General features: G+C 43.7%; 1 protein-coding gene across 2 annotated transcripts; it reads right to left on the bottom strand.

Moving 5' to 3' along the window:
- Positions 1–1890: 1890 nt before the first annotated feature.
- edn3b (endothelin 3b) lies at positions 1891–25860 on the bottom strand. Of its 2 annotated transcripts, XM_072239362.1 has the most exons (4): positions 25575–25860; positions 15159–15366; positions 11140–11317; positions 1891–2761 (listed from the first exon to the last, which is right to left on the bottom strand). In XM_072239362.1, the coding sequence occupies exons 1-3, from the start codon at positions 25717–25719 to the stop codon at positions 11152–11154; spliced, it is 519 nt and encodes a 172-aa protein (XP_072095463.1). In that variant the 5' UTR covers positions 25720–25860; the 3' UTR covers positions 1891–2761; positions 11140–11151. The 2 variants fall into 2 exon arrangements, with proteins under 2 accessions (XP_072095463.1, XP_072095453.1); XM_072239352.1 differs by lacking the exon at positions 1891–2761 and having other exon boundaries at positions 4028–11317.
- Between the last annotated feature and the right edge of the window lie 2081 nt (positions 25861–27941).

Genomic DNA, 27941 nt, shown 5'->3' with positions numbered 1-27941 from the left:
CCATATTGTTTCCTCGCGGCCTGGTGGTTGGGGACCACTCTTAGCACGAAGAGAGACCAATCAGGATGCTCGCTCTCCCACTCCCTCTCCCTCTCAAAACAATCTATTTCCGGGATATTGTATATAACCTCCGGGCATCAGGGAGCCACTATTGATATGCGGGAGACTTCCGGAACTTCCGGGAGAGGTAGGGTGTCTGAAATGAGCAAAACTGAAGTCTTAAACCTGAAGCAATGCCACAGTTAGTCCAATGGTGAAAACATGGTGAACACATTGGGCAGCATCAATGAACACTTCAGGTTGATGACCAAATAGCTTATGACTACTACTACCACCACCTTTTTCAATTTAGTGTATTACGTTTAGTACTCACAGCATGGGCTCTACAGGAACATACTGGGTGATCACTTTCCAGAATATCTCTGCAAAGGTAACCCTGAGCTTCCAACTACCTGTGACTTTAATTCTTGACCTCACCCCCACTCTGATCACTCTGTTTTTAACCTTCTACACTTTCCCAATGATATCCGAAGTTCAAACAATATCACTTCATCTTCTGACTGTGCATATTCAATTCTTAGGATTTGACATTCAAATCAACAATTTCACATAACCAGCTTTTCTAGTCTGTATCTAAAGTGGTCTCTTCTGATAAAAGGTCCTGAAATATTAATGTTCCTATCTGCACTGTGTGGTGTGCTGAATATTTCCAGCATTTTCTGTTTTTTTTAAATTTTAGATTTCTAGCATCTTTAGTGCTTTACTTCACTGGTTTGTATCTTATGTTTTAGGCAATTCTTCAGTTTTACATGTTCTGCCTTTCCTACTCTGTTTTCATTTACCTCTTGTCTAGATGGATCAGCTATGATTAACAAGCCTTCACAATTGAACATTTAAGAGGCATTTGGATAGGTACAAGGAGGTGAAGAGCTTGGTGGGTTATGGTCAAACACAGACAACAGGGACTACGGCCCAGGTGCAGGTAGATGGGCCAAAGGGCTTTGCTGTAGTGCACTATGACTCTATGACTAGTGGGGGGATGTTATGCTCAGCATGAACAAGTTCGGCCAAAAGGCCTGTTTCCAGGAAGTATTTCTCTATAACTCTGTGACCATTTTCTCTCAGCAGACCCCACAAGCACCAAATGTCATTCAGTCTCTCCTGATCATCACCCTTTGTTCCTTTTACATCCTCTCTCTTACTGTGCAGCTTAAAACAAGTTCAATTTCTCAATCAGCCCAAAACATTAACCCCAATGTGGTGGATGTATCCAACACTCTCTGTTTTAACAGCACCCTAAGGTGCTTAGAGAAGTTTTGGGTAAAGGTTGAAGGTTTCAGACCAGGAGTTGGAATACTATGAGATCACATTAGAATCATAGGAGAGGAATTGTTAAGAGAAATTAAAGACATAATTTTGAAGTCACTTCTTGAAAGGGTAGTGGGGCTAGAACTCCGCATGCTTTGAAGAAGTGTCAAGTTTCGGAAGGGACTGTGATGCGGTTAGTCTCTGCCTCAGTGACCTAGATGAAGTCCTAGCCGCCCGTGCTTTCTTTGTGGAGACTGCATGTTCCCCTTGAAACCACAGTGGTTTCCTTTGGGTACATGAGCTTCCTCTCACGTTCCAAAGATGTCCAGGCTGATATTTGACTACTGTACGTTACCCCAAGTGTGCTGGAGAGTGCTGGTGTAGTGGCGTCAGCACCAGATTTCGAGGCAAGTAATCCTGAGTTTGAATCTGGCCGGCTCCTTGCACACTTCCCAGTCGTGCTGGGTTGAGCGTCGAGCTAGCAACTTGGCCTCATAAAAAACAGTCAAATGCTACAGAAATTACAAAAAATTCCACCCGATGCAAAAAGAAACAACAGCAATGAAACAGGTCAGGCTTAGTTTATTAATTAAGTTAGCAAACTTGGCAGTGTAAATAATCACCTTTCTCCTGAAGGACGCATTTCTTTGATTACAGCATAATTTAAGGTAATGTCCATGATAATTAGGGGCATGGGTCATAACAAAGACATAGCAAGAAGGTCAAGCAGCACAATATGGAGGCTGATGCATAGGAAAGACCTAATTGACCTGTTATATCCAGATAGTCAGGTTATGGAATAGCAGGGTGTGTTTAAAACAAATAAAAGCAAATATCTGTCATAGGGACGGTGGCTGGGAACGGACCCAAGTGCAAGACACAGACACTGAAGGACTAGGATACAGGGTGAGAGCAAGGGCATGGACACGAAAACCAGGAACCCGGAACAGGACTGGACCAGAGAGCTAGGAGCCCGGGCTTGGACTCCGAGCCAGAGACTGGACAAGGACCCAGTACCTGGGTCTTGCCTCTGGCTCAGACCCCAGAACTAGGCAAGGACGAGGCTTGGCAGGCAGGCAGGATGAGGCTGGAGTCTTCAGGCTTGAGGCTAGAGGCAAGGCTTGGTAGGAGGCAGGAGTCTGGAGTCTTCAGGCCTGAGGCGAGGCAGGAGGCTGGAGTCTTCAGGCTTGAGGCTAGGCAGGCTCCTCCTGGGCAGGGTACGGTTCACCTGGGCAGGGCGCGGATCACCATCTGACGGAGGCATGGGACAGGAAGGTACAGAACCAACCGCAGGTAATGGCAAGATGGCCTGGTTTACCTGGGCGGAGGCAAGGGACAGGAAAGGAGCTAGGTACAGGGTGGCTCCAAGACGAGGCGAGGGTTACCAGCAAGACAAGGCAAGGCTTCAGGCAATGCAAGGTGAGACGAGAACTTCAGGTGAGGCGAGAGTTACCTGCAAGACAAGGCAGGGCTTCAGGTGAGGAAACAGAAGGCAGAGGAAGGGATACAAGGAGTAAGGACAAGAACAATCCAGCAGCCACAGCCTGATCTCTGAAGGTATTTATGCAGCCAACCCCAACGAGCATCAGCTGAATTAGAGCTCAACAGGAACAGAAACAGGGTAGACAGGAAAACCTGGAGGAAGGGTTGATGGACCGGACCGTGAACCAGAATACAGACTTCATGGACCAGATCATGACAATAACATGCTTGTTTCTAATGTAATTAACCCCTGCAAGATTTCAGGGATGGACAATAGGTGTGTGAAAACAGATGGGCACCAGAGGAAATGGGGCTATTAACACCAGGTGGGTTGAACAGAAGAAAATATAAGGAGTAGATCACCAGGCCCCTCAAACATTTCCAACTGAACATGGTTGCTCTTCTGTGCCAGTTCTCCATAACCCTCATTTATCTTAAATATATCTAATAATCCACCTTAAATGTATCTAATAATCTAATTTCACCACCCTCAGCAATAGCGAATTCATGAAATTCACTACCATCTAAGAAATTCTTGCTCACCTCCATTTTAATGACTTGCCCCTTATTTTGTAACTCTGTCCCCTTGTTTGTGACTCTCCCACTAGTGAATGCCTTGTCAAGCCCCCTTAGGATCTTACATGTTTGAATAGGATTATCCTTCATTCTTTTAAACTTCAAGGAATACAGACTAAACTATCTATCCACTCTTGGTAAGACATTACTCTCATCCCAGAAATTGGCATGATATTCTCTTTTACACTGCCTTCAATGCTACTATATCCATTTTTAGATAAGGGGATCAAAACTATGCAGTTTTCCAGGTCCATCCTCACCAGCACTTAGTAAAACCAACGAAACCTGCCAATTCTAAAACTCCAACCCCTTTTCTATCAAAGCCAACATGCCACTTGTCTTCTCAATTACTTGTTGGACCTTCTGATTAACTTTTTTGTGATTCGTGCACTGAAACACCTAGATCCTACTGAACTTCACTCCTCTGCAATCTCGCTGCATTCTACACTTACCTTCTGATCAACGTTCACTCAAGTTTTTCTTTACTGCTGCGTGGATCAACCAAGGCTCTAAGTAGGAAATTTTTACGTGGCCTGAAAACTGTGGCACTTTAAATGGTTTTTTTTGTAATATGCATGCTATGAATATTTAGAATGAAAATTGAAAAATCACATACTTTTGATTTTATTTATTAATCGAAAGGTATAATGAAATACAGTACAGCAAATGTTTTCTCATCTGTTTTTATTACAAATTCATTGTCTATAAACACTGTCTGGATTAATTTTGCTTCCGGGCGAAAGATCTTAATCCTCATTAGATCATCCAAGTGTACCACTTCTAGTCTGTTTCTGGATTTACATTTCATTGAATTCATAAGACTGAATCCACGTTTGCGTCAGCCCTAGAAGCTTAAAATGTTCCAACTATGTCAACACAGTAATCATAGTATTGCTGTGATATTTTTGAGGCAACACTGAGTTTTTTTTGTCAGTCATACAACATTCTCTTTTCCAAATTCAAAATTGGTTGTGTTTGCAACAGCAACAAGTTCAAAAGTTTAACTTATCATCAGGAAATCTATTATCCAAGTGATTACACACACATTGAATGAATCAGACAATAGGCACAGTATCGATGTCAGGACTTACTTTGTCATTGTAATAAACAGCATCTTCAAACCCTATCAGTTTCCATTCTGTGTTTGTTGTTACAATTTGTAAGTGTTGTAACTTGAAACACTGAAAAATTCAAATGTCAAAGTACATTTATTATCAAGGTATGTATACATTATACAACCTTGAGATTTGCCTCCTTACAGGCAGCCACTAAACAATGAAACCTCAAAAGAATGTACTAAAAAAACTGTCAAACACGCAATGTAGAGAGAGAGAGAGAGAGAAAAAAAACAAATTTTGCAAACAATAAAAGTAAGCACATAGCCTTAGAAGTGAGGTTTTACGACAGACACGAAGCCAGGCATCACTGCAGCCGAAGCAGACCATAGCCTCAGTTCAGCGCAGAACTGAGTAAATGTTGCAGAGAAGCAAGCAGAATCGAGCTCAACTAGGGAGAACTGCCTCTCACTTCGCCTCCAGTCCCAGCACCCTGACCTTTTCAACCTGGCCCAGTGCTTAAGTCATCCAAACATTGGATCATTCCTCGCTCTTGAACAGCTCTGGAGCCCAGACCCCACCACCATGTACCTGATCTTTCCAATTCAGCCCGGCGCTTAAATACTGTAGGTCATACATCAGGACTTCCCTCATTCTCATGGGCATCATGACTCTGCCTTGAGCCTGCCTTCACTTGCTTCGACCATGCCTTCCCTGCGCCTCTGCCATCGTTCACCCCTCCATTGTTAATTTGATCATTATTAATAAGGTATTTTGTACGTTTCTTTGTTTTGGTTTTTTGTCACCAATAAATAATCACTGGGCATCACCAGTGCCATCTTAAACCGGAAGTAAATGTAACTACGCTGAAGCCCTAAGTTGTTTCAAAGTAAAGGTTGCAGTATGTTTATTATTTTAAAAATTTATGGATTATATTCATTAACATAACTAAGTACAGGATATTTTATAATTATATTAACATGGATTTCAAAATTATATTAGCATTGTACAAAAGAAAATTCCAGATGCGTGGCAACAAAGGTTATGGCTGCACACCCACGCAACAGTGCTTCCGATTCCTTTTGCTGAAGTGCATGACCTCATATTCCCCTCCGCATATCAAACCTCATTTGCCGGGATTTGCCTGTCACTCAATCTATTTATATCCCTTTGCAGAATCACACTGTTCCCACCACAATGTGCCTTTCCGCCTATTTTTGAATCATGGGCAAACTAGAAAAGCTTACATTTTGTGCCTCCCCTTCCAGGTCATTAATATAAATAGTAAACAAACAGCATAGAATAGTACAGTAAAGTACATGGCATTGGCCCACAATGTTGTGCCAACCTATGTAAACCTACTTCATAATCAATCTAATTCTTCCTTCCAATACAGCACATAACCCTCCATTTTTCTTACATCCATGTGCCTATCCAAGAGTGTCTTTTATTAACCTCTACCATCACTCCTATCAGTGCATTCCAGGCACCAACCACTTTCTGTGTAGATAAAAACTACCTCTGACTTCTTACTTAAACGTTGCTCCATTCACCTTAACTGGATGTCATCTGGTGTTGGCCATAACCACCATAGGAAAAAGGCACTGGCTGTCCACTCTGTCTATGCCTCTTAAAATTTTGTTCACTTGTATAAAGTTGTCACTTATCCTCCTTCACTCAGAAGAGAAAAGCCCTTGTTCGCTCAACCATTCCTCATGAGACAAATGAGGGCCAAAGACCCTGGGATACTCCACTAGTTACTTCCCTCCAGCCTAAAATATTGTTTCCCATCTCCCTGTTCTCTCCATGACAGCTAGCTTTTAATCCATGATAACACTTCTTCTAATACCTTGGGCTCTTAATTTATGCACCAGCTTTGAATGTAGCATCTTTTTAAAAGCCTTTTGGAAATCTAAATACATAACATCTACAGGCAGCCCTCTATCCATCCTCAATGAATTCAAGCAGATTTGTCAAATATGACTTACATTACATAAAATCATTTTGATGGATTTGATTATATTCAGCTTTGCTAAATGATTCATTTTCCTAACATCATGCCAATAATAGATGTTAAACTAACTGGCCTGTGGTTCAACACCTTCTGTCTTCCTTCTTTTCTGAACAAAGGAGTCACATTGTCTGTTTTCCAAACTTCTGGTACCCTCTGGGAACTTAGCAAGTTTTGAAAAATTTCAACCTAAGGGTCTATTAACTTTGTAACCATTTCCTTTAAAACCCTTAGGTTCACGACATCAGGTCCCAGTGATATGTCCATATATCCTGACAGCGAAGCAGGTGGATGCTTCCCTGGTGTCATGGATTCTTGATTACCTGACTGGCAGACCACAGTACGTGTGCTTGCAACACTGTGTGTCCGACAGAGTGATCAGCAGCACTGGGGCTCCACAGGGGACTGTCTTGTCTCCCTTTCTCTTCACCATTTACACATCGGACTTCAACTACTGCACAGAGTCTTGTCATCTTCAGAAGTTTTCTGATGACTCTGCCATAGTTGGATGCATCAGCAAGGGAGATGAGGCTGAGTACAGGGCTACGGTAGGAAACTTTGTCACATGGTGTGAGCAGAATTATCTGCAGCTTAATGTGAAAAAGACTAAGGAGCTGGTGGTAGACCTGAGGAGAGCTAAGGTACCAGTGACCCCTGTTTTCATCCAGGGGGTCAGTGTGGACATGGTGGAGGATTACAAATACCTGGGAATATGAATTGACAATAAACTGGACTGGTCAAAGAACACTGAGGCTGTCTACAAGAACGGACAGAGCCGTCTCTATTTCCTGAGGAGACTGATGTCCTTTTACATCTGCCGGATGATGCTGAGGATGTTCTGCGAGTCTGTGGTGGCCAGTGCTATCATGTTTGCTGTTGTGTGCTGGGGCAGCAGGCTGAGGGTAGCAGACATCAACAGAATCAACAAACTCATTCGTAAGGCCAGTGATGTTGTGGGGATGAAACTGGACTCTCTGACGGTGGTGTCTGAAAAGAGGATGCTGTCTAAGTTGCATGCCATCTCGGTCAATGTCTCCCATCCACTACATAATGTACTGGGTGGGCACAGGAGTACATTCAGTCAGAGACTCATTCCACCGAGATGCAGCACAGAGCACCATAGGAAGTCATTCCTGCCTGTGGCCATCAAACTTTACAACTCCTCCCTTGGAGGGTCAGACACCCTGAGCCAATAGGCTGGTCCTGGACTTTTTTCATAATTTACTGGCATAACTTTACATATTACTATTTAACTATTTATGGTTCTATTACTATTTATTATTTATGGTGCAACTGTAATGAAAACCAATTTCCCCCGGGATTAATAAAGTATGACTATGACTATGACTATTTATCCCAGTGAGTTTCTTTAATACTTCATCACTTATTAGGATCTTTACAGGTTCCTCCCAGTTATTTGGAATTACCCATCTGTTACCTTCGTGATATTTCCAATGTCCTTCATAGTGAAGACTAATGCAAAAAGATGATTTGTCATTTCTTTGTTTTCTGTCATCAATTCAAAAGCCTTATTTTCTAATCACTGAATGATGCAGGATATGTGTAACTAGGCTTAGGACTTTATAATCACTGTATGAGTTATAATTTATGTCATCCCGGGCTCATTTTCTGGGTAGTTTCATTTACTGGTGAACAAAGGAACTTGAATCCTTTCTGATGACTGTGGGTATGGAATCTAACTGAACTCCCACAACAGCAGGTAAATCCAAAATAGAACAATTATCAATATCTGCTCATTGTTAACAACAATAGAACAACTATCTTTAATTGGATGAATGTTCCAGGTACAAGCTCAGTCCATTTTCACAAGGGGGAAAGGTAGGAAACAAACGACAAAGCTTTCTTCATGACAAAAGAAGATGGCGAATGCGATGAAAGGAAGTAAGCTGATGCGTAAGGTGAACAAAATCAGGCTAAATAACAATAGCTGAGAAGAAAAGTTAACTCAAAATACTGCATTTAAAAAGACAGAGTGTGAAAAGAGTGGTAATTGTTATGAAAGGGATTTCAGGAGTCTTTCATAAATATACAAATATTAGTGACAGGAGTTATGGGGCTAATTGAGGATGAAGAAGGTGATTTTTGCACAGAGGAAGGAGCATGGTTAAAATACTAAGTAAGTATCTGGTATTGGTGTTTATGAAGAAAGAGAATGATTCCAAAATTCAGTGGAAGGAGAAATAGAAGAAATAATGGGTGGGGTGAAAACTGAAGCAGAGAAAGCACTACAAAGACCAGCTTTGCTTAAACTGAATAAGTTACCAGAACTGGATGGTAACTGGAGTGAAGCTGGAGAGTGCAGAAGGATTTGCTGTAACCTTCCCATCTTACTTAGATACAAAGTGCCAGAGGACTGGAAAAAGGCAAATGTATCACCCTTGTTCAAAAAGAATGTGACAAAATGTCAGGCCAATCACCTTAATTTCAGTTATGGTGTAGGTTTTAGAAACAAGATTCAGGGGTTAAGTAAATAGTCACTTGGAGAAATTTAACAAAGCAATGTTAACAAAGGACGCGTGCCTTCAGGGTGCCGGATTTTCGTGGGTCTGGAGACGGGTTAATCCAAGGCTGGTGTTGCCGCCACAGACTGATGTGTCGTGGGAGTACACAGAAGATTGAAAGCAGTGAGCTGGCTGCTCTCTATATGCCCAGAGACACGAGTTCTTTGGGCACAGAGCTCGGAAAAAGCGATGCAACAGACTTTTAACACCATAAATTAGAGAGTTGTTTTGTTATGTCTCCCCTCTCACTGTGAAACAGGAATGCCTCTATTTCCCTTATTAGGGAGAGAGAGAGAGCCTGTGGTATGTCGAATACTGGGTGAACGAGTAGTCTTTGGGGTACTGCAAGTCTGTGTCTTTATTGATGCTTTGCTTCATGTTTGAGTGCTCGGTGGGGGGCGCCGATGCATTTTGCAGGTGGGGGAGGGGGTCATTGCTTTGCTGCTGCTTATGCGTGGGGGGGAGTTGGGGGGGCTTTGGAGTTCTAACATTTAACTGTCATTCATTCTTTGGGGCACTCCTCTGTTTTCGTGAATGTTTGCAAAGAAGAAGAATTTCAAGATGTATACTGTATACATTTCTATTGAACCTATTGACAGATATATCCAAGGGAAATTGGATTTGGTCTGGATGAAAATGGACTGATAAAGGAATTTGATAAAAGTTCATAATATGTGTGAATTTTCAGAATGTATTTGATAAGAAACAATCCACAGAAAAGACTGATGAACAAACTCAAGGTCCATGGAATTAAATGTAGTCATGGGTGGGAAACTGACTTATAGACAGAAATCAGATCATTGTATTGAATGGTCTTACAAACTACAGAATGGCAGACAGCAGTATTCTGCTTATTTTATATGCATATTAATAACTTAAAACATGCTGTGCAAAGTGAAGTTTCCACAGTTGGGGATATTAAACCAGTTGAAATAAACTAAAGAACATTTGAGTAGTATCTCAGCTTACTGAATATTTAAAACAAGATTTAAGCACAAGCGATTCTGCAGATGCTGGAAACTCAGAGCAACACACACAAGTGGTGGAGGAACTCAGCAGGCACTGCTCCTTCTAAGCCAGGTGGGTGCGCGGCCGCATAGTAACTGAAGTGCTTCCGTGCACATAGCCTTTGCTACCACACAGCTGGAATTTTCTTTTATATAGTGTTAATATAATTTTGAAATTATGCTAATTAAATTTTGAAATCTACGTTACTATAATTGTGAAATGCCCTCTTGTGTTAATGAATATATTGTAATCCATAATTTTCTAAAAAAAAACTGTACCAACCCTTAACTTTGAAACATTTTAGAGCTTCAACTTATTTACATTGTCAGTTACAACACTGTTACAAATTGCAATAAAAAACACAGAATGGAAGTGGGTAGCTCAATGTTAATAAACCGCCAGCCCGATGAATGCTATACTGTATTTCAATGTACCCTTTAATAAATGAACAAAATCAAAGGTATGTGATTTTGCAATTTTCATTCTAAATATTCACAGAATGCATATTACAAGAAAGAACATTTAAGGTGTCCCGCAGTTTTCAGACTGTGTAAAAAAAAAATTTCCTGCTCAGAGCAATGGTTGGTCTGCACAGCTGTAAAAAAAAAATGAGGGAACGTTGTCAGCAGGTCAGGCAGCACCTATGGAGAGAAATAAACAGTTGACATTTTGGGCCGAAACATCGACTGTTTATTTCCCTCTTAGATGCTGCCTGTCCTGCTGAGTTCCTCCAGCATTTTGTGTGTGTTGCTCTAAATTTTATGTGTAAGACAAAATTTAATAGGAATGACAGGACAGGTGATGTGCTCGGTCTGCAGTATGTGGGAGTCGACTGAGACCACTGAGCCCCTAGAACCATGATTGCAGGGAAAGTCGGCAGACAGACAGAATTTTGTTCAGGGTTGTTGAATTGGAGTCTGATCGTCAGCTCTGTGATGCATCATGGAGGAGAGGATTACCTGGATAATAAAGCTAGATTCTGAATTCACAGAGGGTTGTTATTCCCCATTTTTCTCCTAGTTACACAAGTTAACTTTGATCAGCCTAGGACTGACTCACTGCTCAGAAATATCAGGAATTGATCCGTAACAAAGCAGTTCAGCAATTGAGCAAGTTTTCATCAGCCAAGCAACATATTTGGCTATCTTATTTCTTCTCTCTGATCTCACAATTATACCTCATTTGGTGACTACTTCATATCCCTTTGCCTTGGCCTGCAGAACAGGCCACACAGTCTATCATCATCCTCTCTACAGATACACCGAGGTCTCCGAGATTTCACGAGCCAACCCATCTCCTTTTTGTTTGAACGCCTATGCCTTCGCACATTAGACAGTCCATAAGGCACAATCCTCCTGGAATGAAGAAAACAGTGTTAACTCTGAAGAATATAAAAAACATGGAAACAAAAGTTCACCCAATCAGGTACCATCCTAAAGATTGCTTGTTGGAAGATGTGGTCAGATCACTGAGGGAAACATTTAAATGCTTCTCTGACCCACAATTAAACAATGAATTTTCATTCCCTTTTCCTCTCTACCATCCCAGTTTCCCTTCTCCCCTCACTCCTCCTCTTCTCACCCTCTCTCTCCACCATTCTTGCTCCACTCTATTACCGCCTTCCAGCTCCGCCTTACTTCTTCTGTCCAAGCTCTTCACAACTCCACTTCAGTCACTTTTCTATCCATTCATCTTGCCCTCACATCTTCCCCACATTCCTCCTGTCCTCCCCAGTTCCTTTCCTCGTCTCCCTTTCCCCTCTTCTCAATTGACTACATTCCCTGTCCACTCCTCCTCCATTCTTTCCCTCATCTCCCTTTTCTACTCCTCTCTTTTTCACTCTCCTTTCCCCTCTTTCACATTCCTCAGTTTCCCACTTCCCCACCATCAGGTATCAGTTGTTTACAGAAAACCCAAAAATCTTTTTTTCTTGTTACAGTGCAGCAAAAGCACCGTCATGCTCTCCAAAGTACTTATCAAACAAATGTCAAGAGCAAACCAGTGAGGTGGTGCTGGAGCTGGAATGAGAGAGATAGATTTTAAGGGATCACTTTTTGATCAAGGATCAAGGAGAAAGGATCAGCTCTGTTTGTCATATACATGTATTAGGAATTTGCTGTGGTGTGTTGGCAACAAAAAATGTCATTCAACAATTATAAAAATTAAATTAAAATTACATATAAAAATAAAATTACATATCAAATAAAATGTGCACAAACACATAAATTCCAGCATATATTTACCATGTAAACATTATAAAAAGTGGTGTGGAGTGCAGTGCAATAACTGAAATAATAATAGAGGGGGGAGTGGCAGAGAAAATTAGATAGAACTTCCAGATTCTGGGCCTTTGCACATGATGGTTACATGGCCAACGGCAGACTGATTAAAATTAGTAGATCTCAGGGGATCAGAATTGGAGGAATGTGGTTATCCTTAAGATTACTGTCCTGCAAAAGGACACAGAGTTAGGACAAAGCAAGGCTATGGAAGGATCTGTAAACTAAACGAGGGCTTAAAAGAATTTACGAGTTGGTAGAGCAGCAAGCCCTAAACAGATAGAGCAGTGCAACAGAGATTTTGGGAGGCTGATGTTTCAAGAGGGTGGAAAATAGAAGATTGGGCAGGATGTCATTAGAGCTGTCCAACCAAGACATAGAAAATGCAAGAGTGTGGGTTTCACCAGGTGCACAGAGAAAGAAGTGAGCTTTGTATTGAGTTCTTACATGTCATGTTCTTGGTGGTATTTATTTACTTGTTTGTTTGTTTTTTTTGTGTTTACACAGCTTGACTTCTTTTGCACGTTGGTTGTTTGTCAGTCTTTGTGTGTAGTTTTTCGATTCTGTTGTATTTCTTTTTTCTACTGTGAATCCCTACTGGAAAATGAATCTCAGGGTGGTATATGGTGACATATACATACTTCAATAATAAATTTATTTTGAACATTGAACTTTATAAGCAAAGCCTAGTGGCCAGGGAAAGGGACAGAATCAGACACCAACAAATAGTCTTTAGTTGTCCAGACAGACAGTGTAATAAAGCAGAATTGTCAGGAAATGGTAGTGAGGTTGTGCTCGGTGTCTTCAGCCTATGGCTGACGATCTGGATATTTGTGTGTTGTCATGAGGACAAGCCATACTAACCCTTGGAAAATCTAGAAATCCTGGGGCAGGAGAAGCTCCTTCTGAAGTTGATCTCCTGGAGAGGATCTGATTAGTAGGGATGACCTGATGGGTGTAATCTCACTCAGCTGTGTGAGGCTTTGGAGAAGGATGGTGCAACCACGTTAAAAATGGAGAGCAGTAAGAAAGAGGGATTACCATGAGTACCGTAATGCAAGATGAGTTTGATCAGGGCTAATTCAGCACCACACAGAGGATAAAGCCAGATTAGAGGGATTCAGGGAATACAGACAGATCACAAAATCAGTGGGTACATGTTCAAGGATCTGAGAGAAAGGAGAGGTTGAAAATGGGGCAGTACTTTTTAGAGGGTGGGGAAATAAGAATTTGTTCTTTAAGGATATCAGTTACACTAGTTATTTCATAAATACAACAGATTCTACAGATGCTATATTTGAGCAACACACAAAATGCTGGAGGAACTCAGCAAGTCGGGCAGCATCTATGGAGGCAAACAAACAAATAAACAGTTGACTTTTAATCAGCAGTGGAAAGAAAGGGAACAGAAGCTAGAATAAAGAGATAAAAGGCTGAAGAAGAAGCCCTTTGTCCCATGGTCCACTCTCCTCTCCTATCCAATATCTTCTTTAGCCCTTTATCTCTTCCATCAATGTCTTCCCATCTCCTCACTTCATTCCCTTGCCTAGTTTCACCTAAGACCTGCCATCTTGTACTCCTTCATACCCCCCCCCCCGACCTTCTTATTCTGGCTTCTTTCCCCCCTTCCTTTCCAGTCCTAATGAAGAGTCTCAGCCCAAAACATTGATTATTTATTCAGCTCTATAGATGCTGCCTGATTTGCTAAGTTCTTCCAGCATTTTGTGATACAAATTAAATGCTGGTCATTTCACCATCTCCTACAACACACTGGATACAAAATGGCCATACGAGGAGAGAGCCCTCGAGACTTACTACCAGCTTAATATGTTTGTGGGTCTTCAAACAGGTACTTAAAGTTAAGTTGCTCTCCTTTTTCAGGCAACAATACTAAACGGCTACATTAAAGGACTCTAAAATAAAAATAACATTATTGATAAATAGAATAAATTTATTGTTGAGCATTCTGAAAGAGAAAAGATCCTTCTGCATAGTTTTTATAAGCATAACCGGTGATTTAGAAACAGAGTAGTGCATCAGACTGATTAAATCGGCCAATGTTGTGACAAGCTCAGTACTAGCGGTAGCATAGCAGCTAATTACAGTGCTAATGATTAGGGTTCAACTCCTGCCATTGTCTGTAAGGAGTTTAGACAATTTCGCCATGACCACTCAGGAATAATTTGGGGGAAGGGGAGGGCTGATGCTGCTTGCTGCTGCTTGCGTGTGGGAGGGGGCAAGGGACTTTGGGGTTCTTGTATGTTTTCTGTCATTCATTCTTTGTGGGGGGGGGGGAAGGTTCCTTCTGTTTGTCTGTACAGAGTAAGAATTTCAGGTTGTGTATTGTATACATTCTCTGATATTAAATGGAACAATTGAACATGGATTTCTTCCAGGTGCTCTGGTTTCCTCTTACATTCCAAAGACATACGGGTTAGGTTAGTAAGTTGTGGGCATGCTATGTTCAAGCCAGAAGCATGCAGCACTTGCAGTGTGCCTTTGGACTGTGTTGGTCACTGACGCAAACAGTGCATTTCACTGTGTGTTTTGATATACTGTACAAGTGACAAATTAACCCAATCTTTATCTTTAAAAAAGTGTTTTCATTTAAATTGCACTTAAATATATTAAAGTATGTCTTCAATACAGTTTCATAATGATGCTTAACATATTGAATATTGAACTGGTGCCTGAAATATGCAAAAAAAAAATCCAAAAACTTAGCGAAATAGAATTTCATGAACAAATGGGTCACACAAGACTCCAGGAAGTGGAAGGGTTTAAATGTTCCCTATGCATGGAGCTTCCATTTTCAGTGCCAACCTTTTAGTGTCTTCCCTTGAGAAAGGGGAACAGTTTAACTTTAAGAACCTGTGGTTAGCCTTCGTGTAAATAAGGTCTGCTCTGGAGTACTTACTCTGGAGTGTTAATCCAGATCACATCCAGGTGACAGTAGTACACGCACTCCTTGTCCTTGAATGAGAAGCAGGTACAACGCTTAGTTCGCGGCATGGAGTGAACCTCCGCAGCAGCCGCCTCCATTGCAGTCACCCTCAGACCATCAGGACTTCGCAGTTCCATCTCACTGGGGTCAGCACCAGGCAAAGATGCCTGTCCAGGATCACCTACAGATGGACCACGGGTCAGGGTGTCAATCCCAAAAGCAATCAGCAGTAGCTCAATGTCCCCCAGGCATCAGCAATTAAGATCACAACATCTCTGCTTATTGATTAGTATATACTGTACAGCCCCACTCTACACTTCTTTACATTAATTTATTAATGTATACCCCTACTTTACATCACCACACCTTGACTCACTTCATACACACCCAGCACTACAGCTATACACCTTTATACATTACACACACTGTATACAACCACAGTTCACACAGGATCACAGAAGAGACATAGCATTTCTGTGAACTGCCAGATTTAAGGAGTATATTATACAACCTCTCCCAACTGATGGGTGTCAAAAGTTTTCGGGAAGTCAAAGGCCGTGTCTAGGGTTTGGTGCTGCTCCTGGGTTAATCCGCACTAGAATTTCGGCAGCAGTTCTCTAGCCTCTAGGAGGAGATGATTGAGAAGGACCCTGAAAATGATTCTCTGTGAGAAGTCTGTAGTCAGATTTTTATTACTCCTTGAAGAGGCTCACAATAATAGCATCCCTGAGAAGTGCTGACTTGTCTTGCCAGATGTGGGAGATGTATGATGCTTTGATGGAGGTTCCACTCTAACTTTTAAAATTTCAGTTCTTAACCCCAGCGGAGTTTTTCAGTTGGCATATGGCCCCTCGCCCTCTTGTCGGCCAAGGGTGGTAGCAAGTCTGGACAGGAAAGCTTGTGATGAAGTCAAGATTGCAAATGACAAGGATAGAGTCTTGGATGGAGGGTGGAAAAGAGCAGTGATTCCAGCAACCTGCAGGTACCCCATGACATGCATGTGTTCTTAAGCTACTTCAGTGCCTCCCGAGGCACCTAGGACCCAAATGCCCAAGACCCGTACCCCTCCTTCCTCATTTTGTCCACCTCATCTTGGTTGTCAGTAGAGTGCAGCATGGTTGCTTGGGCCATAGGCGACCTTGACAGAGGTGAAGCACTTCATGGGGGCCATGTCCCAGGGGCAGGTTGCAGGAATTCCTGTGTTTTCCACCCACCATCCACTTATAGGATCCTGGATTTTCTGTGAGGTTCAGCATTCAAATACCCGAAGAGGCGTTAATTTTCCCTTGAGGAATGGTGGAGCTGTCACTTTTAGAACACGATGCATGTGCAGTTAGCCCCCTGATCTCTTGGTCACTCTCATCAAACCAGACCAGATTCTACATGAAGGATAAGTAAGGTGTCTCCTTGATGATGGACTTTGAACACTCTTACTGATGTGAATGAGACTGTAAGGAGCCGGCTCAGAAGAGCTTAAGCTGCAAGGTCAATTAAACCATCTACATTGAAAGCTTCTGTTGCCAAACTTGTGATGGAGACACATTAGAAACACAGACAAAGAAACATAGAAAACCTACAACACAATACAGGCCCTTCAGTCCACAAAGCTGTGCCGAGCACGTCCCTACCTTAGAGATACCGAGCCTTTACCCATAGTCCTCTACTTTTCTAAGCTCCATGTAGCCATCCAAGAGTCTCTTAAAAGACCCTATCGTTTCCGCCTCTAACACTGTCGCCAGCAGCCCATTCCACACACTCACCACTCTCTGCGTAAAAAAACTTCCCCCTGACATCTCCTCTGTACCTGTTTCCAAGCACCTTAAAACTATGCCCTCGCATGCTAGCCATTTCAGCCCTGGGGAATAGCCTCTGACTATCCACATGATCAATGCCTCTCATTATCTCGAACACCTCTATCAGGTCACCTCTCATCCTCCGTCGCTCCAAGGAGAAAAGGCCTTCTTCAGTCAACCTATTCTTATAAGGCATTCTCCCCAATCCAGGCGATATCCTTGTAAATCTCCTCTGAACTCTTTCTATGGTTTCCACATCCTTCCTGTAGTGAGGCGACCAGAATTGAGCACAGTACTCCAAGTGGGGTCTGACCAGGGTCCTATATAGCTGCAACGTTACCTCTCAGCTTTTAAAAACTCAATCCCATGATTGATGAAGGCAAATGCACCATATGCCCTCTTATCCACAGAGTCAACCTGTGTAGCAGCTTTGAGTGTCCTATAGACTCGGACCCCAAGATCCCTCTGATCCGCCACACTGTCAAGAGTCTTACCATTAATACTATATTCTGTCATCATATTTGACCTACCAAAATGAACCACCTCACACTTATCTGGCTTACACTCCATCTGCCACTTTTCAGCCCAGTTTTGCATCCTATCAATGTCCCGATGTAACCTCTGACAGCCCTCCACACCATCCACAACACCCCCAACCTTTGTGTTATCAGCAAATTTAATAACCCATCCCTCCACTTCCTCATCCAGGTCATTTATAAAAATCACAAAGAGTAGGGGTCCCAGAACAGATCCCTGAGGCACACCACTGGTCACCGGCCTCCATGCAGAATATGACTCGTCTATATCCACTCTTTGCCTTCTGTGAGCAAGCCAGCTCTGGATCCACAAAGCAATGTCCCCTTGGATCCCATGCCTCCTTACTTTCTCAATAAGCCTTGCATGGGGCACCCTATCAAATGCCTTGCTGAAATCCATATACACTGCATCTACTGCTCTATCTTCATCAATGTGCTTAGTCACATCCTCAAAAAATTCAATCAGGCTCGTAAGACACGAACTGCCTTTGACAAAGCCATGCTGACTATTCCTAATCATATTATGTCTTTCCAAATGTTCATAAATCCTGCCTCTCAGGATCTTCTCCATCAACTTACCAACCACTGAAGTACGACTCACTGGTCTATAATTTCCTGGGCTATCTCTACTCCCTTTCTTGAATAAGGGGACAACATCCACAACCCTCCAATCCACCAGAACCTCTCCCGTTCCCATTGATGATGCAACGATCATTGCCAGAGGCTCAGCAATCTCCTCCCTCACTTCCCACAGTAGCTTGGGGTGTATCCCGTCTGGTCCCAGTGACTTATCCAACCTGATGCTTTCCAAAAGCCCCAGCACATCCTCTTCCTTAATATCTACATGCTCAAGCTTTTCAGTCCACTGCAAGTCATCCCTACAATCGCCAAGATCTTTTTCCGTAGTGAATACTGAAGCAAAGTATTCATTAAGTACCTCCGCTATTTCCTCCAGTTCCATACACACATTTCCACTGTCACACTTCATTGGTCCTATCTCTCATGTCTTACCCTCTTGCTCTTCACATACTTGTAGAATACTTGTAGAATGCCTTGCGTTTTTCTCTAATCCTGTCCGCCAAGGCCTTTTCATGGTCCCTTCTGGCTCTCCTAATTTCATTCTTAAGCTCCTTCCTGCTAGCCTTATAATCTTCTAGATTCCCATCATTACCTAATTTTTTGAACCTTTCGTAAGCTCTTCTTTTCTTCTTGACTAGATTTACAACAGCCTTTGTACACGATGGATCTCGCACCCTACCATCCTTTCCCTGTCTCATTGGAACGTACCTACTCAGAATCCAGTACAAATATCGCCTGAACATTTGCACATTTCTTCCATATGTTTCCCTGAGAACATCTGTTTCCAATTCATGCTTCCAAGTTCCTGCCTCTTATTTCCCCTTACTCCAATAAAACGTTTCCCTAACTTGTCTGTTCCTATCCCTCTCCAATGTTATGGTAAAGGAGATAGAATTGTGATCACTATCTCCAAAATGCTCTCCCACTGAAAAACCTGACACCTGACCAGGTTCATTTCCCAATACCAGATCAAGTACAGCCTCTCCTCTTGTAGGCTTGTCTACATATTGTGTCAGGAAACCTTCCTAAACACACCTAACAAACTCCACCCCATCTAAAGCCCTCACTCAAGGGAGATGCCAATCAATATTTGGGAAATTAAAATCTCCCACCAACACAACTCTGTTATTATTACTCCTTTCCAGAATCTGTCTCCCTATCTGCTCCTCAATGTCCCTGTTACTATTGGGTGATCCATAAAAAACACCCAGCAGAGTTATTGACCCCTTCCTATTCCTAACTTCCACCCACGGAGACTCCGTAGACAACCCCTCCGTGACTTCCTCCTTTTTTGCAGCTTGACACTATCTTTGAGCAACAGCGCCGCGCCCCCACCTCTTTCACCTCCCTCCCTGTCCTTTCTGAAACATCTAAAGCATGGCACTTGAAGTAGCCATTCCTGCCCCTGCACCGTCCAAGTCTCTGTAATGGCCACAACATCATAGCTCCAAGTGCTGATCCACACTCTAAGCTTATCCACTTTATTCATAATACTCCTCACATTAAAATAGACACAACTCAAACCATCGATCTGAGCACATCCCTTCTAAATCACCTGTCTATCCTCCCTTTCGCACTGTCTCCAAACTTTCTCTATTTGTGTGTCAACCTCCCTTTCCTCCGTCACTTCAGTTCAGTTCCCACCCTCCAGCAATTCTCGTTGAAACTCTCCCCAACAGCCTTAGCAAACCTTCCCACCAGGATATTGGTCCCCTCAGATTCAAGTGCAACCCGTCCTTTTTGTACAGGTCACACTTGCCCCAAAAGAGGTCCCACTGATCCAGAAATCTGAATCCCTGTCCCCTGCTCCAATCCCTCAGCCACACATTTATCCTCCACCTCATTCTATTCCTATACGCACTGTCACGTGGGACAGGCAGTAATCCCGAGATTACCACCTTTGAGATCCTGCTTCTCAACTTCTTTCCTAACTCCCTGTAATCTGTTTGCAGGACCTCATCCCTTTTCCTACCTATGTTGTTGGTACCAATATCTACCACGATCTCTGGCTGTTCTCCTTCCCAGTTCGCACGTTGATGGTGATTAGACAATGGTCAGGCAACAGTCATCTGTCCCTATCCCTGGGCAATGCAGGCATCCTTGTGAATCGCTAATTTGACAAAGACAGAAACCAATGGGTACCAGTGCCCAGATCAGATATGTAGCCATGGCATCTTTTGTTCATTTCTCTGGCAAAACAGGATGCTAACTGTGCTTCAAGCATCTTGTCAAGAGATAGCATTCAATTGGGGTTAGTTTTCCCGATGATCACACTTTGCCAGAGGATTGTATCCTTCCCGTCTCTCGCACTGGGTTTTCCCAAACAGATCGCTTTGAGTTCCTTGATGATGCAGGCCAAGATTTTTTTTACAAAGTTGGAGTGGAGGTCCGCCTCAGCCACAAATGATGCCTCCAAGGTTGGGGAAGGTAAGGCAAGGGAGAGCAGAGGGTAGAGGCACTGAGGAAGAGAGTGGGAGCGGTACCCAATGCAAGGAGAGAAGTGGGCAAAGCAACAAGGTGTAAAACATCTCCATTCATCAATTTACGATATACAACCCCATCCCATTTCTATACCTTGATCCACTTTAAACCATCTCATGCTTTTTCTCTACAGTTACTATATACAAACCAACCCTGATCTCTAAAGGTCAATTAAATATATATAACTATACCCATCTCTCTGTTTCAATTTAATATATATATTAATGGTCCCTTAGTCTATACATTAATATATTTACAGTACTATGCAAGAGTTTTGCACAGTACTGTAGTAATTTTATGTATTGCACTACACTGCTGCAAAAAAAAAAACTAATTTCATGACATACGTGAGTGGTGATAAATCTAATTCTGATATGGGTCTCTATTGTAGACTGAGAGCGGGAAGGGAGCAGGGAGAGGGAATCATCATTGGGAAAAGGGGAGGAAGCACCCAGAGAGACATTGTGTAATGATCAATAAACCAATTGTATGGAATCAGATTTCCTTGCCTGGTGTCTCAGGGCTGGGTGTGCCTGCACCCGCACCAAACCCCACCCCTGGCACTCCTTCTCTGCTACTTGTCCCACACCCTTCCTGCAGCACTCCACCCTCGCCATTTCCAACACCTTTTGCTCCTGCCAGATTTACAAACTTGCTCTCAGCTCCATGTTGACATAAACAGTACTGTGCAAAAGTCTTAGGCACCTCAGCTATGTATTGATGTGCCTAACATTTCTGCACAGTACTGTAACCCTTTTCTATTTCCATACATTGATTCACTGCATATAGTGCTTCATGAAGTGCTTCACCTCTGTCAAGGTCACCTATGGCCCAAACAAACATGCCACACCCTAATGACAACCAAGAAGAGGTGGACAAAATGAGGACAGAGGGGTAGGGGTCTTGGGCATTTAGGTCCTAGGGGCCCAGCTCTATATATTGATTCACTATATACACGTAATCCCACCCTCCATTTCTACACATCAGGTCACAACTTGTCAACATCTCTATACAGCGATTCATTACAGACAGCCCCAACCCTTGTCTCTAAACATTGATTCACTACATATACCTCTAACCCTATTTATGTCCATTGGGTCACTGAACTAGTACTTAACATGCTTCTTAACACATGTTCTCAGGAATAAATGTCTTAGTGTGGAGAGCCTGGGGTTTCGTGGGCTGCTGTGAATTGTGCTGCTCCCTGACTGCCACAGTAAATGTGGGCACTGCTGGCACTGGAAGCATCTTTTCCAGGAGTCAACAGACTACACAGATCCTACTAGTCTCCTTCATTACTTCCTGTTGTATGTGATGGAAACTGCTGTCTCCCCACCACCTTCACACTCCACTCCACCCCACAATATAAGGATAGAGGCTGAGTGACAGTTCTGCAGGGCATAGGTGAGGCCTCACTGCAATATCGTGCACTGCATTGGTCATTGGTCTCCTTAATCAAGAAAGGATGTAACTGCATTGGAAAAAGTTTGGTGAAGGTTTACCAGACAAATCCCTGCAATGGGCATGTTTCCTTCAATGAAGAATGATCAGGTAGGCTAGTTTTGTATCCATTAAGAGTTTAGAAGTGTGAGAAATGACTTGATCCAGATGTAGAAGATCTCAATCATTCTTGGCAGGGTAAGCGTTGAAAGGATATTTTTTTCTTGTGAGAAAATCTCAACCTCAGTGGTCACAAGAGATGAGCTGAACGTTCTTCTCTCAAAGACTTGTGAATCTTCCTCAAAAGCAAGCTTGAATACTATTACCTCCCACAAAGTAAACCAAGTGATATACATACGTGACAACAAGCTTTCGCTCCCAGATAAGCTCAATGCTCTTTATGTTCACTTTGACCAAAAGAACATGGCGATACCTTCACAAAATCCCACAGCCCTCAATGACCCTGTGATTTCAGTCTCTAATGCTGATGTGACAGCATCCTTCAGGAGGGTGAACCCACAGAAAACACTTAGCTGGCATAGTTCTGAAGACCTGTGCTAATCGACTAGCTGGAGCGTTTCTTTAATTTCGCACTTCAGCAGTTTGAGGTACCAATCTGCTTCAAGGATGCTTCAGTTCCACCAGTGCCGAAGAAGAAGCTGCCTCAGTGACAATCATCCTGTACCCCTTACTTCCACATTGATGTACAGCCTTGAGAGGTTGGTGATGAAGCAGATCGACTCCTGTTCAAAGAGCAACTTGGGTCCTCTCCAATTTGCCTACTGTCACAACAGGTCAACAGCAGATGCCATCTCATTGGCTCTTCAATCAACCCTCGAACATCTGGATAATGAAGATGTCTAAGTCAGGGTGCTCTTCATTGACTACAGTGCTGCATTCAAACACTATCATCCCATCAAAACTAATCAATAAACTTCAAAAACTTGGGCCTCAATAACTCCTTGTGCAACTGGATCCTCAATTACCTCACTTGCAGACCCCAGTCAGTTTGTACTGGCAACAACATCTCCTCTACAATCTCCACCAGCACAGGCACACCTCAAGGCTCTGTACTTAGACCGCTCTACTTGCTTTGTACTCATGACTGTGAGGCTAAGTACAGCTCTGATGCCATACTTACATTTGCTGAGAACATCACTGCTGTTAGCCAAATCAAAGCTGAAGATGAGTTGGCATATACAGTAGGAGGGAAATAGAAAATCTGGCTGAATCTCTCACTCAACGTTAGCAAGACCAAGGAGCTGACTACAGGAGAACGAAACCTGAGGTCCATGAGCCAGTCCTGATCAGGGTATCAGGGGTGGAGAGGGTCAGTAACTTTAAATTCCTTAGCATAATCATTTCAGAGGACCTGTCCTGGGTTCAGCACATAGGTGCCATTACAAAGAAGACATGGCAGCACCTTTACTTTTTTTTTAAGAAGTTTGTGAAGATTCGGCATCATCTAAAATTTTGGCCAAACTTCTATAGATACACAGTGGAGAGTATATTGACTAGTTGCATCTCAGCCCAGTCACCAATGCCCTTGAATGGAAAATCCTGCAAAAAGTAGTCGATATAGCCCAGTCCAACACAGGTACACCCTCCCAGCCATTGAGTACATCTACAAGTACCTCTGCAGGAAAGCAGCAACATCATCAGGTATCCCCACCACTCAGGTCAGGATCTCTTCTCACTGCTGCCATCAGAGAGGAGGTACAGGAGCCTCACAGGACCTTCACTGCCAGATTCAGGAATAGTTATTATCCCTCAGGCATCAGGCTCTGAATGAGAGTGCAAGATTTCACTCACCTCAACACTGAACTGATTCCCCAATCTATGGACGCACTTTCCAGGACTCTTCAACTTACGTTCTCAATATTATTTATGTATTTATTTATTGATTTATTTTGTATTTGCTCAATTTATTGTTATTTGCACTTTGGTTATTTGTCAGTTTTTGTTTCTGTACAGTTTTGAGTCGATTCTATTTGTATCTACGGTAAATGCCTGCAAAAAATGAATCGTGCTACGTGTACTTTGACAACAACGTCACATATAACTCTGAAATACTGAAGGAGTGCCTTTAAGATAGAATTAGTAGAAACAAAGGGGCGAAAGGTCACCCGAGTGGACAGGTTAGAGTCAGATCATCCACCACCTTATTGAAGGGTGGGGCCTGATCCAAGGCTGATAAATTACTCCCCCTCCTGACATGTTTCGATGTACCTTGGGCTGTGACTCGTGCGTCCTCCCAGACCCTCTTCTCCTTTCTGGACCCGCTTTAACTCTCTCAGACCACTTTCTCCGGCTTTCCCCCAATCCCTTTCTCTGTCTCGTGACATTTGGTCCCCTTTATCTGGTCACCCTCGCAATTTCTTTTCTCCGCGTCACATTCTCTCTCGGTCCCCTTTCTCCCTCTCTGCACCCCCATTTTCCAGCATAGTCTCAAACCTAATTCTCTGCCTCACGCTCTCCGCTCTCTTTCTCTTCTTCACAATCGCTGTCATTTTTATCTGATGCTCTCTCGGTATTTCAAGGCCACTCGGCGAGAAATCATAGTGTCGTACAGCATAGATTAATGTTTAGTTTTATTTGTCACATGTACATCGAAACAGACAGCGAAATGCGCCGTTTGCGTCAAATCCGCGAGGACTGCGCTGGGCAGCCCTCGACTGTCGCCACGCTTTCGGCGCCACACGGCATGCCCACAGTTTACTAACCCTAACCTTTAGCCCACCTGGTCTATAGTGATGCTGGAGTCCCCACCGATACAAGTCCCATATTCCAGCACTTGAACCGCAGCTCTCTGTGCATTGGGGGCTTCAAACCCCCCTGAAGCTGCTTTCTAAATGCCTCCACCGAACCTGTCGGGCAGTACATTCCCGAACCCAATTAGTGTAAGCAAAATCAGACCCTTTCTAAAACTCGCACCCCTCCCTCTAACCTAAGCACCCTGGTTTTACACATCCATGCCTCTGGGAATCGTTTCCCACCGTCTTTCCTCTCTGTGCCTCCCTTAAGTTTGTCAGTTTGTGCGTCTCACCAGGGTCCTCTTTCATTACCAACTTCTCCCTGCGCAGTCTCTCTTCCAAAATGCCGGTAGGACGCAGCAGGTGAGGGCGAGGCGTCTACGGAGGAGAATAAGCAGTCCGCCTCTCGGGCCAAGACGGGGACTGACCTGCTGAGTTCCTCCAACATTCTCTGGATTTCCAGCATCTGAATAATCTCTTCCGTTTATGCGCTGCCTCTCTCTCTCTCTGTCTCCCCGTTCCAGCGTTCCGTCTATCCAGCTCCTTTCTCGGTCCCTCGCGCTGTCGGTCTCCAATTACCTGCTTTCCCTTTCACCCCCCTTTCCCCTTCGTTTTCTAGCTCCTCCTTTCTAGTTTGTTTATGTGTATTACATTCTCAATCTCTCCCCCCCCCCCGTACACCTCTCTCCCTGTGAATTCCATCCCTTCTATCTTTCTATGTTTCCTTTCTGTCTCTCTTCCACTTACTGACACTCTCCCTTTCTCCGGCCCTCGCTCTTTTCCAGCTCTCAACACTGTTCAATCTACCTTTGCATGGCGCCTCTCGCGTCCCACGTTCGCTCGTCTCATCCACCGCGCTGTCCCTCCGCTGCGGCGACCTTACTCGCTTTGGGTTCTCCCTACCTGCACCCGGGAGAATTCCGACCAGTAGCACAAGCGCCAGGACCCACATTGAACCAGTGCCTTGCTCTCCGAACTACCGTCTCTTTCCCGGACTGTCTTGGGTTGTATCCCGGTCTCTCTGGCGCAGAGTATCCGCGTATACCAAATTGTAACCCGGTCACTCTGTTCCGGAGTCTGTGTCGTGGTCTCTTACTCCTAGAGTCCGTATACTGGTCTCTATAATCTCCCGAGTCTCCCTGTCCCCGTATTCCAGAATTTCTCGGAGTTCTGTATCCCGGAATCTTCCGGTTACTTTATTCCGGCCATTGTCCCGCGATCCAGGTGTTCTATCTCCTGAGTCTGTTTTCCTGAACTCCTGCGCGCGGTATCCCGATGATCCCACCCTTTCATTTGGTTTCCCTATGGACGGCCGCTCCCTGCCCTTTATGCCGAGCTGGGCTCGGAACGCGCCTCCCAAACTCGAGTCGGTCGGGAGAACCCGCCCACACGCTCAGAGCAGAGAACCCCAGGCACAGTTGAAGGTGGGGGGGGGGCCGCGGGTGAGGGAGGAGGGCACCTCGGATCGCTAGGGCGGAGGTGCCGGGATTTACAGGGGTTTGGGGAAAGGAGGTGCAGGGGTAACGCCCAACTTGTAATAGAGGTTCTGATGAAGACTAGATGAAAGAGTCAGTGATGGGAGCGTGTGTGGACGTTTTTCCCCGGCTGATCACCCCAGCAACAGTATGGTGAACATTTGAGACTGGGATCGAGGGAGAAATGCACCAATCACCCAGTGATCTATCTTGGAGACTTACTGGGCCCCTAATCCCGTCTATAGGAACCATCCGTTAAAACATAAGGAGTTGTCCTTCAGGAACCAATGGGATGAACTCTTGTGATCCAAGAGAAGATAATCCCACACCTTCAGGATGACATCTTCCATCCCTACAGCAAAGAAGTCATGTGGTGTGAGCTGCCTTTGCTGACCTTCCGGGAGCCCAGAGGCAATACTGGCCAATCAGGGTAACCATGGAGATATGCTGGGGAATTTTTAAAGGTTTCACAGGTAATAAAGTCAGTATGGTATATGGAAAGAAGACATTCACCCCATCAGCTTTGTGTCAGCTCTCTGTGGAAGTGTCCAGTCAGTCCCATTTTCCTACAATCTCCCGACAAATTAGTTCCCTCAAGTGCCATTCCAATTTCCTCCGTTGATTTATTAATTGTATCTGTTTCCACCATCCAGTGGAGAAAGATCCAGGTTGTTACCATTGTTCCATTAAGAACACAGACACTCACTCACATACACACACACACACTTACACACATATATACACACACATGTGCACTCACACCCACACACACACACTTACACACATATATACACACACGTGCACTCACACCCACACACACACACTTACACACATATATACACACACATGTGCACTCACACCCACACACACACTCACACACATATATACACACACATGTGCACTCACACCCACACACACACACTTACACACATATATACACACACACATGTGCACTCACACCCACACACACACACTCACACATGCTCACTCACACCAGTCCTTGAACCATTGGCAGATTTCTCTCTGTTTAGTGTATCTAACCCTTCCATTAAACGCTCCCTCAATTCCAGCTTCATCCTGTGGCTGAAGTATCTTGTTCCCAGAACCACTCTGTTAAATCTCCTCCACCACCCTCTCAACATCCTGTAAATTCTTCCTAAAGTTTGTTGACCAAAAATTAATGCAAAATCTTCTACCCCAAACTGAACTTTATATCTTCCCTTACTTTGCACCCTATTTATGTAGCCCAAGATCTGGGTTTTGCTAACTGTTCACTCAACATGTTGAAAGACCTATGCCCGTGAAACCCCACACCCTCCTTGTCCCTATTGTTCTGCACACTAAAGAACTGTGATGGTAAGTATACTGCCTCTGTCAAGATGCATCACTTCCTGCTTCCATTCAGATTTCACTAGCCTGCTCACTCTATCCACCTACCAATGTTCTGTTGCAGTCAACTCAGATCCTCTGCACTGTTTACCATACCCAAAGTTTGGTTTCATCAGCATATCTTGTCATTCAATATCCAATATGTATCAGAAAACAAACTGTGGTGCTGGCACTGACACCCAGCGAACACCACTGTCCATTATCCTCCAGTCCAAAAGAACAACCACTTACCATTACTCACTGCTGTCTGTCTATCCTTCGGCCATTATTTTATCCAAACTGACACTACCACTCTCCAATTTTATGAGTC

Source organism: Mobula birostris, chromosome 2 (assembly GCF_030028105.1).
Source record: "Mobula birostris isolate sMobBir1 chromosome 2, sMobBir1.hap1, whole genome shotgun sequence".
Classification (NCBI taxonomy): Eukaryota; Metazoa; Chordata; class Chondrichthyes; order Myliobatiformes; family Myliobatidae; genus Mobula; species Mobula birostris.
Note: the sequence above shows the minus strand (reverse complement) of the source record. Positions and strands in the feature narration are given on the sequence as shown.

Excerpts from the sequence above, each read along its gene's own strand:
- edn3b (XM_072239362.1), bottom strand. The coding sequence starts at position 25,719 with ATGTGGGTCCTGGCGCTTGTGCTACTGGTCGGAATTCTCCCGGGTGCA. Across the intron at positions 15,367-25,574 it reads GCGAGAGGCGCCATGCAAAG|GTGATCCTGGACAGGCATCT; the intron begins GTAGATTGAACA and ends GTCCATCTGTAG. Across the intron at positions 11,318-15,158 it reads ATCTGGATTAACACTCCAGA|GAGGATTGTGCCTTATGGAC; the intron begins GTAAGTACTCCA and ends TCTTCATTCCAG.